At 31.1% G+C, this 11930-nt stretch overlaps 2 protein-coding genes across 3 annotated transcripts in view; both read right to left on the bottom strand.

Moving 5' to 3' along the window:
- The window catches only part of LOC116352054, a 587314-nt gene that overhangs the window by 478110 nt on the left and 97274 nt on the right, over positions 1-11930 (bottom strand). The window lies entirely within an intron of this gene.
- LOC116352050 (SCY1-like protein 2) overlaps positions 441-11930 on the bottom strand; it is a 41300-nt gene continuing 29810 nt past the window's right edge. Inside the window, exon 19 of one of the 2 annotated variants that reach the window (XM_031784299.1) lies at positions 441-785. In XM_031784299.1, the coding sequence (XP_031640159.1) occupies positions 765-785 (21 nt within the window). In that variant the 3' untranslated portion in view covers positions 441-764. Of the gene's footprint in view, positions 2811-11930 lie in introns of both variants that reach the window. The other variant, XM_031784298.1, reaches the window with a different exon arrangement.

Consider the following 11930-nt stretch of genomic DNA (forward strand, 5'->3'; position numbering starts at 1 on the left):
TTTTTCCGATTTTTTGGCCATAGAAAAATGTTGAATTGCATCCAAAACCGAAATTCACCACAAAATATAAAGCTGAATAACTCATCAGCCATTTATGCACAAATTCTAAAAATGCATGCACAAATTCGCACAAATTATGCACAAAAAAATGGTATAGGTTTCAATAAGATACTCGAAAGTGACTTGCTGGAGAGTGTAAGCCGTGAATGATAAATAACACGGCAACCAACGCTCATTCACTGTATAAGTTTTCAAACGATTCCAAGATTGCAGCAAACATCTAACATCAATTTACATCGATGTGTGTGTGGGTGTTAATTTGTGTTTTTTTTGTTATTTAATCCAAAAATGAAAATTTATTCTTAATTGTCTATGTCCATTAATATATTTTTAAAATGTTTACGGTTTTTGTTGTTCATATTATTTTTGAATGAGGCAGGGTCAGTAATTCATAAATATTATATAATATTTTCATAGTTAGTGTTTTTTATATTCATTTTAAATATCTTCTTCAACCTAATTTATACCTGGCGTTCATAAGATCAGGGACTTTTGCTTATGTGAATAATAACATATTATATACAATTTTCATATTTCAATCAATCGATCAATGAGATCGGGTTCAATGCAACAACAGCGGTCACGCTCTCAGCGTATTGTTTAACATTGTCGCAATTTAACATCAGTTGAGAAATTGGCACATTTTTCACCCGTTGTCAATAGCGCACCATACATGCATCTCTCTTCGTTTTTCGTGCCACAATTTAGCGTCGAATTCGACATATCTGAAAATCAATTTGAATCTCAATGAAAAAATTGTGCTTTTCTTTTGTTGTTTCAACAAGGTTGCGCAGTTATTTTGAAGCCAAAGCACTAATTTGATTGTGTTAATATTGTGGTGAATTTTGTTGTTGTTCAAAGAAAAAACGTGAAATCTAAAGCTGTTTTGTGTTTTGCGGGTGGGAGGTTAAATCAAAGGAAATCATTATTTGAAATATTTCATTTTTATCGCAATGGGTTTTTATTCGGCCACCCGATTTTGTTGAAAAATATTTGCTCCTAACTAAGGAGGACTAACTTTGTTTCTCAGTACTCCTCGGGCTCCTTAAGGCGCTCCTCCTCAAATTCATTACTTTGAAAAACAGTCTCTGAACAGAAGTGACCTTTTGTTGGAATAAAATCGTATATTTTCGTGTAACCTTAATCATTTTCCGAGAATCACAAAACTGTTGATCATAAACGTCAATATAAAGTTGCAATTTGAATGGGACAAAAAGAAAATGTGACACAATATTCTTCTCTTCTTTTTTTGATGTGAATGAACGTCTCTCTCATTGTGAGATTGAGTGAAAATAACCTTTTCATTGTGAGGTCATTTATATTTGCATAGAAGATCATCATATTCATGAATTCCAATGGATAAAATAAAAAAAATTAAATGGCAAAACGAAATGATTTGAAATCTATATATCGTATATATAGATCACATCATCAACATCAGGTGAAAAGCGGTGAGCAATGCACGATAACCAGCCATGAATCGTTTCTAAGAAAATTGGATTTCAGCTTATACAAACAGTATGCAAATGCTTTCGCCACTTTTGTCTACTGTGTGTGCGAGTGCGTTTTGAATATCCATCAAACATCACCATATACAAAGAAACAAGTATTCGAGTACGCGTAAAAATAGAGTAAAATAGAGTGCGTAACTCATTTTGAGGGGTAAAGTGTCTACTAACACCGTAAGTGCGAGTAAGCGTACTCGAATACTTGTTTCTGTGTATGTATTGAAAGGATACCCATTGATGTTGTATAGCAATAAAAATGTTGCCATATTGTGGTTGTGAGAAATTCAATTGCAAATTTTGATGTGCGTTCAATTCTTCCACACGAACGAATTTGAACGCTTATTTCTTGACATCGATATGGCCAAATCGTTATTGAGACATTAAAATGATATTATTCAAAATCGTCTCACGCTAAAATTCATCTACATTCGAATACATTATCTTTATTGGCTTCCGTTCAGTCTGGATTCAAGCGCATTTTTATTGTCTCACAGCTTCCCAATCTGATTCGAGTTACCAAAAAACGGGGGAATTCACACTACCGTGTATTGTTTGAAAATATGTTGGCTTTGTTGATGACATATATCTGTGTGTGATCATCTTATATATGTTTTTTCATAAATTTAAACATCAATTTTTCATCAAATGTTACCATTTAGTTTTGTCAACTTTTCAAATTCTTTCAGTTTAATTTTTTCCATTCTACAATTAAATCCGTAATGTCAAGTCATAAAAATTACAATGTGTCTCCAAAAAATGTGTATCCCTAAATATAATCAATTTTTTTTTGTTTGATTTAATAAGTTAAAAGGTTGTTACTATCAATTCCATTAAAACATTGATCAAGTCCAAACATGGTTGGTTCCTATTCTTTATCGATTAGAATTATGATTGTGTTGTTGCTCTTAATGTTTAATATTGATAGGATAGGATTCATGTTCTCAGCGTTGAGAGCATTAATTTAGATTCGCAATATTGTATATCTCCATCGAACGTTTACATCATTTTTCATTATTGTTGTTTTTATTTTCTATTCTTGCTTTAAATCATAAATATATATTTTTTTGTTTGATTTCATTTATGGTTACTTAAAATCATGCTTCATCTATTGGGCATTTCTTACAACATAAAAAGATGAAAACTAGGCTATTTGTTTCAGTAAAATATCTGAATCTGTGATTGCATAAATTGGTATGTGTTCGCTTGAAATTTGACTTAGGATCGACCGGAAAACAGCTGGTACTGCAGATGAGCGCGCATAACACAGAGAAAGTGTTGCGGGAGCATATGTGTTTTATTTTATTTTTTATTATTTATTTGATTTTTGTGTTTTGTTTTCAAGCACAGACACACAGATTTAGTGTATGATTATAAATACGGAAAACACGGGAACGCAGTACATGAAATTGGAAAAGAGAGAGAAAAAATGTTGTGTTTGTTTCAAATGGTGTTGACGAGTGAATCTGTTTTCAAAAAAGGTTTTTTTTTGTTTGGATTTGGTTTGTTTTTTGAACACACGTTATGTGCAAATATTGCAAATGCGCACAAAAACCAAAAAAACATATATATATTTATGCTAAATGATTAGTATGTTACTATTGACTATTTAGATTAGATTTGCATATTCCCCCATGGAATCAACGACGACTTTTCTAAGCATACGTTATTTCTAACCATAAGAAATAAAACCGAATTAAAAAAAACCATAATAACAAAACGGGAAAATTAATGAAAATCCCCCATCACAACAGCACACAGAAATTCTTAACGAAAATAAAGAGAAGCCAAACACTCAATATATGCGTATACTTAGTGCTTTTTTGTTTTCATTTTATTTGAAATTCAAGCAATCTCTTCTCAATGTAAATGTTTGCGAAAATAAAGCAGATCCAATAATTTATGTCCGCCTGTCGTAATATATCATTTTATATGGTTGTCTCAAATTTGAAATAGAAATGTTTCCGCCGATAAATCTACGGAAGCGTTTTTCAAGCGGAGGCTTGGTGTGTAAGCATGTGTGTATGTGTAAGTATCAAACTTTTATTGCCCTCCATATATCTATATTACAATGTTAAAAAGCAATTTGCGGTAAAAGCGGTAAAACTACACTAGTGAATTTTCAAGTATTATATACTACATTTAAATTAGGATGTTGCTTTTCATTAAGCATTTCTGCATTTTGTAACGGAGGATTTTCGGGTTCTCTATGATTTTGATCAACATTTATATATACGATTTAAAATTGTTTTTTTTTTTGCTCTTCTCCTAAATAGTCGAAACAGTGTTTTTGGTTGTGTGTGTGTGTCAAAAAGTTCAGTGTCATCGTTTAGGGGGAGAAAAGCCCGTAACCATATACATACATGAAAGCATAGTCCTCAACAGTTCTGGATGTACGATTGACGTTTAAATAAAATGTTGAAAAATGAGAGAAGTTTTGCCAACCACATAATGTTTATAACATATAATCGTTGTAGAGAGAGCGTGATGCACATATATTTGCACATATAGCTGCCATGATCTGGTCATTTAGTCACTGTGACATTCATGTTTACATACAGAGACGCGATACTCTCACATCATCGTTTATTCTCTACGTGCGCACGCAGTTAGAACAAAGGCAACAAGATGAACAACGACAAAGTCACTGTTTGTGTTTATAGTATGATGTGTCGAGTGAGACCATTATTCCGAATGTGAACCAATACATACACATGCATGCTTAGCATGTCGTTTGTTTACTTTTTCATTGGTTTGTCATTAATGCGTCGCATAAAATAAGTAAATGTATTCAGGGCTGTATAATAGTTATTATCCAATTCCTTTCAGGACAAAATTTTTAAAATGAGTTGTATCTATTTATTTTGTCACTGTTGAAATAAAATATATTTAATTTTTTTGAATTGCTGGAACGTTGAGAATAAATTAAATAAAAATTGTAATACAAACGGTCTGTTTTTCTCGCTTTTCCGGTTTGAAAAACTACCAATCGATTTTTCTCGCTTTTCCGATGGAAATATCGAAAAAATAAAAAAGTGTGAGTTCAGTTGAGGTTTTTGAAACACGAATGGGGTATGACATCCAAAACAAAATGACAACTCGGGAGTTTTTTTGATGATATGAGCTGGAAGTGAATCTAGAGGAGCAGGTGGACCCAATCTGGTCCAAAGTTTTCCATATATTCAAAACGTTGCAGAAACTCTCTCCTTCTTACTTTGAGTTCATACTGACGCAATGAAGCAAAGTTCCGAATTTACAAATGTATATTAAGTTTATATTCACAGTACAGTAGATTGCCAAATGTCGACACACGACCAAATGTCGGAATACCGAGAGGTGAATTGAAATTAAAAATTGAAAATTCATTTGAATTGCATTTTTAAAAGTAAATTATGAAAGATCAATATCAAATCTCTTTATTATAATCCAAATTTTAATCAAAAATCTATTATTGCTTTCACAAATTACGTTCAAAAAAAATTCGGCATTTTTATCACTTTTTCACGTCAAAAGTTAAACTATGTCATTTTGAGACAAGCCGGTAAAATGCGTTTTTTTATATGAAAAAATAACTAGTTTGGAAAAAAATTTATATCGGCGAATTGTAGATAGTTTAATTTAATTATTGAACAGAAATTTTGAAAATATAAAGAAAAACAATTATATTTATTTTTCATTTTTCACTGTAATATTATTCCGGAATAAATCGTCCAATTGCCGACACATAAAGCACCGAAGTTTCAAGTGAAACACTTTGGATTTGACAGATGTGACAGTTAAAGTCGTATTTGGATCATTGTGAAATTCAAACCAAAAATATTCTAGATCAGTGAAATAACGTAATATTTTTAAATATTTTTGCCACTTTACTATAGAAAAATAAGTAAAATAAAATATGGAGCAAAAATATATCAATCTAATAATTTTAACTCCAATATTTTGTATTGTTTACCTCAATGTAAATAGTGCGTTCATGGGCTGTCAAAACTTAAAGTTTACAAGTTTCGTAGTGAAAATGCATGAAATATGTCGAGATTAGGGAGCCGAGAATTGGACGACGAATATCCGACATTTGGAATTTTCGATGTTATGACGAAAAAATGGAAAAAAATAATACATTTTTGGAAATTACTATCTTTTGAGAAACGTGAAATGAAGCACAATTAAATTCTGCATCGAATTGTGTGATATTTTTTCATGAAATCAAAAATGTTAAATATTAAATTGAAGTTGAAAATTCAAACAAATAGTCCGACATTTGGGCGAGTGTCCATACACAGAAAATATATCTACCAACTATTTTCGTCACAAAATTGATATAAGAAATTTTGTGTTTCAAATTTTGGTTTCGTCACTCGATAGAGGTTTTTTATTTGATATCAATAGTTTTTTAAGCGCTATTTTCAATGTTAAAGATTCAAGAAACATGAATTTGAATCTTTTTCAAATACAATGAAAATATGGACTTTTAGGTTATTTTTGGACATTTGGAGTCCGGCCACGGCCAACATGGCGGCCATATCGAAAAGTGCCAGAACAAAAAAGTCTTAGTTTTTTGTGTACTTTAATCACAGAAAGTTTCAAAAAGATCAGAATCGAGTACGCAAATTGGCCACAGACAGACATTTTGATTTTTCATAGAGATTCAACCGAATACATTTACTTATTTTATGCGACGCATTAATGACAAACCAATGAAAAAGTAAACAAGCGGCATGCTAAACATGCGTGCGTATGTATTGGTTCACATTCGGTATAAAGTTCTCACTCGAAACACGTATTGCCTATGATTGCGAAATTTCTACTGCGTAATATTATGTTTAAGCATGAATGCAATACACATAAGCCCACATTTGGAATTTCGCAGTCGCATGTGGCTTGTTTACATTTTTATTTGTTTATCATAACATGCTTCTTAATAGCATTGTAGAGTGAGTAGGATGACTACATTGGATTAGAAGGAATGTTGCCAACCAATTGTCAATCGTACATCCAGAACTGTTGGGGAGTGTACATATAATTCAATACGGCCATAGTGCCTCTATACAGTGTCATACATTGAAAGAAAAGCGTACAGAGTAAGATGGTCATGGAATGTGTGTGTTGAATTGCAAGAAACGTAAGTGAAAAATCGAAATGGAAATGTGCGCGCGCGATATATCCGATTGATGTCGTTTGATTTTAAACCGCAGTAATCGGACCTCTTTTTCACCATGTATCTTCCTCTTCCTCTCTTTCGCCGTACTCTATATAGATATCAAAACCGAATCAGTGGTTGGTTCTTTGATTGGATTACGAAAAAAAAAAATGAAATAAAACAGAGATTCTTTTTCGCTCCAGCGGCGAATCTTATACATTTTCAATAATATCAAAATAATCCTCACACAATTTTTTCAGTGTTGTACAAAAACAGAAGAGTGAGAAAGAGAGAAAAATAAACCGTTTACCTAACAAGCATATTCTCACTAAAGACAGAAAATATATATATATATATATACGGAATATTATTACAATTATAATAGAACATGGAAAAAGAAAAAAACATAATGGTACCATCTCTATATATGCTTATAAATGGAAAAATACACAGGCAGATATTATAAGAAATTTGATGTAAAATACGAAGGAATTGTTTTTGTTTTAAATAATTCCCATTTGGTTAGGTTCATATAGTATATTGTACGTATTTCTTTTTTTACAATCAACAATATTTCTTTTTATTGATATTTTAAATAAAGCAAACCATTAGCGCTGGTTTTTTTCTTCCTTTTTACATCATCCCCTGCTTCTTTAAATATCTTTCTCTCGGCCAATGCTTTTAAGGATTACTTTGTATAACTTTGCATTTAAATTTAAAATACCAATAAACGTGAAACAAAAATCGATATTCGTTCAGGCCACATATTTATATATGGACCATTAAAATTTAGCCTGGCCATTCAACATTTTCAAATGATGATTCAATAGCCTAAAAACATACAAATTGATCTTTTCCTTTCTATTTGTTTGCTTTGTTTGTTAAAACAAAAAAAAGTTTTACCGTGGAATGGGCGATGACGCTCGCATCAATAATATATGTATTATACGTAATTTACGCATTGTGCATTCCTAATATAATATATTTTTTTAAGATTTAGAACGGAAAATCTAGCTCTATGTACTACAACTACTACTAAGTATGTTCATTGTATTCAAGATATATATATATAAAAAAACAAATGATAATAATAAAAGAACAAAAACAATCGATTTTAAGATTGACGAGGGGTTTGTTAGATTTTTCGTACAACAATCAGAAGAATTCGGTTCAGTTTCGTGCTCTCACAATTAAATGAAATGAAAAAAAGAACGAAAAATCAAAGAATTCAATTTGAATGTCAAATGAAAAGAGAGCGCTTACAAACGAAAAAAAAAAATTAAAATCAAAATCGAAACAATGTTAGGTCTCCAATTTTTGTGTAAAATCAATTAAAAGCGATTGTGTGATTATTTTCATCAATGCAACCTTCATCGGAATCTCGGTAATTGACGCGCGTATTTTGTGGGTACCAAATGGAAATTACAGTTCTTCATTTTCTTGCCGTTAATTTATTTTAAATTCGTTTTCATTTTCTTAAACATCAAATTCGATTGCTCGATCAAAATATTTTGTTCGTTTTGTATTTTATACTATAGCTTTTTTAATTCGGGAATTAGGGGTATTTTTTTTTGTGGTGAGCTGAAGGGAATTTCAGGTGAAGAACATTTAAAATAGAGAAATATACAGATGCCAAAAAAATACTCATAGATAAAAAAAATACACACACACAAATTATAGAAAAAAATTCTACACAAGAAGATGGGAACAAAACTAAATCCAGAGTATTATTAATTGTATAGAGTTACTTTGGGAATAAAATACATCAACAAAAGAAATGAAACAAAAAAATACAGCAAATATTTCTTTCGATAAATTCGATGGTGGCCAAAGTGTTTTGTTACCGTGGCTAATCGGTAAGTTGACGGATTTATTTAAATCGTTCAGAAACGACGCGAAAAGCATACTCGCCACATTATTGCCATTGAAGAAACAAACAAAGAGGAAATTGAATATATAAAGGAAAAGAAAAGATCACATACACCCAAGAATCGTGAAGAATGCCCAATAAATGTCACCATGTCACCCCCACACATACAATATACACATACATATAAAAGAAAAAAAGAAGAAGTCTAGAAATATTTGAAAGAGCGACGGCAAATAGAAGTTTAAAATTGCGTTTGCGTTTCAAATATCTTCTATATATATCAGCTACATCATCATCGCGCACACATACACTTTGATAGCATTCATTGAATTGGAGCGTCTTTCAAGCTAATCAGTTCGGGTTCGCTTGGTAACCACACCATGATTGAACAAAGCACACTGCATTTATCTTAACAACAACAACATTAACATCAACATAACTTCGGGCTACATTTCGTTGCTATATGCCCGCTCACGGCAATCCATCCACAATACATGTGTGTGAGTGTTTTGGTTTTGTCTTCTTCAATTATTTTTTTTTACACAGTTAAAAGTAGAACTAGCATATATAGTTTGAAGTACCATTGTACCAATTTGTAAAGTAAATGATGTTGAATAAAACACCTGGAATCACACTTTTTTTTTGTTACAATTACATTCAGTTTTATATAAGTACTCAAAGCCTCTTTTTTTTCTATTTTTTTAATTCGTAATTCGTTACTTGCACCTGCACCATGCGCGCAATTAATGTTATACAGTTTTTTTATTGTGTCTCTTTGTGATAGGATGTATGTATTAATAAAATTTGATCTTTAAGCGACAGAAAAAAAATATATAATTCGTCGTTACGAAAGTTTTATCATCTTTTTTTTGTATGTATATGATTCGGAAATGAGACTCATCATAAAAAGTTTACCAACAATTGTATAATATGGTGCAAATATCTAATGAAAATATCGAGAGGAGAGTATGTTTTTATTCAGACATTACTCAATACTCAGCCATAAGCGCTGAATAACATACTCTCTTCTCGATATATTCAATAGATGTAATAGTTATAGTATAGTACATATGTCTGTTATGAATATATCACATTTGAAATACAAGACTATAAATGACACACTAAATGACTAAAATGTGTATGACCGAGGGAAATGAAAAGAGGAAAAACAAACAAAAAAACCAACAAAACGAAAGAGAATGAAAGCATTAAAAAAAATAAAGCCGCAAAGAGTTTGGCTTTGAATACCAGCTGATTTAATGTTAAAAGCTTCATCTCGAAGTGGTGGCGTAAAAGGAAGAAAGTAAAAATAGCTGCTTAATCAAATTTATTGCAAAAAAATGAAAGAAATATTTAAATCGTGAAGACGGAGATCAGTAGCTATTTTAAACTCGGATTGTATGGAATGCGTAAAATTGTCTCTACATATATGTGCGTCCGTGTATGTGTGTTTATGTGATTGTGACGCAATTGCGAGCTTCGTAATTTTTAGCGAAAAAAAAAGCATTTCGAGCATGAGATAGGGCGGTAGAGGTATTCCTGGCAACTATTATTAAATTCTACTTGACAGAACGTTTAATTTAATGCAAACTGGAATGTATGTGCATGCGCGTATACTGAATTCACCAAATCCATTTTATATTATGATATGATATGTTTCCTTGATAACTGCATAACTTTTCAATGTCTATTTATCTTTGTTCCATTTCCATTTCAAATGATAACAATAATACGTTGAGTTAATTCAAAGTATGCCGACCATACATTGCAGATAAGTTGTGATACTTTTAGTTGAATTTGACTTAATCTTTTAATTTCTATGTCTCCGAAGACACAAGAAATCTAGGCATTTGATTTCATTTTATTTCTCTTTTTCTCTATCCTTTTCTTTTCCTTTTCTACGTCGTGCACATTTAACGCTGAGGTAGTTATAGAGAGAGAGAAAAGCTATCAGTGCAGATAAGAGACAACAATGCGTTTTAAATTATAACATAAATACATAAAAAGGGGTGACACAACTCAATTCCCAATCAACATTCAATTTGATTAAAATGTTAACGAAAAATTAATGTCTCATATATATAGATAGATAGAGTTATAAAGCTTTGCTTTTACTGCAAAACTTTTGCAAATAAAATTATTTTTAATTGTACTTGGCATGCATTTATGAATAAGAAAAAAAGAAACACACACATATATAGATATAGGCATATATGGAAGATCTGTCGATACTGAACATTGTGTATAGGGGAAGGAAAGTCGTAAAAAATATATAGATCGGATGATAAAGTTAAATGGGTGCATTTCAAACTACATTAAAATGGTGACAAAGAAAATATCAAAGCGTCAAAAATGGAAACACATTTTGTAAAATATGGTGGAAAAATGTTTTTGCAGGGGGTGGAGGGGGGATATGGTGCCGATTAAAAGATTTCGTTTTGTTTATGAAAAGAATATAAAAGAATCTCATAAATAAAATATATATATGTAAAAATAGTTTCAAAAGTATGTGCATTAATCTTCAAGTTTTACCTAAATTTCGATAAGATTGGCTGGCTGATGAAGTACGATATCGCATAAACGATTATGTATTTGAATCGAAAATTGGTGCTACCACATTATGATGATTTTCTACTTTTTGCTCAACGAAAAGTTTTATCCTCGATTTCCGGGAGAGGTTTTTTTTTTGATTATTCACTGCATATGGGTTGTGTAATTTCAGAGCTTTTCTGTATGATTTCAGAGAGCTTTTTTTAGAAATTTCGATTTTGATTTTTGGCCTATTTATTTTGATTGTTTTTTTTTTTAGTTTAAAACTGCATGAACGTGGCAGAACCATTCAAATACCAATCGAGAATATGTCAATGTCGCACTTCGTCCGGTTAATATTACAACTGTATAATTTACTACCTAATCAATTACATTAAGGTCAAATTTCTATACAAACGTACTGATTAAATTCTCATAAATACTCAAATTGGTTTCAATTTTAAATTAAATTTTATATTTGTATATATTATTAACGATGGGATAAACAAACAATCGAAAACAATTCCATTACGTATTCTAATGATAATAGCAATAATTTGCATCTAATGTCGAAAGACAGATTTTTTTCCTTTTCACTGAATACATATAAGTTTTTAGTATAAATAATTTGAATTTGTGTTGAAAATTTACTTGAATGCTTTGGTTTGAACCAAATTCGATTGTCGTTGTTTTTTTTTCTTCTAAACTTTCTTCTCCTTTTCTTTATTGGAACGATACTGACATCGGCACACGGCAGCTATGCTACATATAATCATTCAATATGTGTGTGTGTGTGTGTGTGTGTGTGTGTGTGTGTGTGTGTGTGTGT

The sequence above is a fragment of the Contarinia nasturtii genome, unplaced genomic scaffold (genome assembly GCF_009176525.2).
Source record: "Contarinia nasturtii isolate CC-2019 unplaced genomic scaffold, AAFC_CNas_1.1 Cnas_scaffold_187, whole genome shotgun sequence".
NCBI lineage: Eukaryota > Metazoa > Arthropoda > Insecta > Diptera > Cecidomyiidae > Contarinia > Contarinia nasturtii.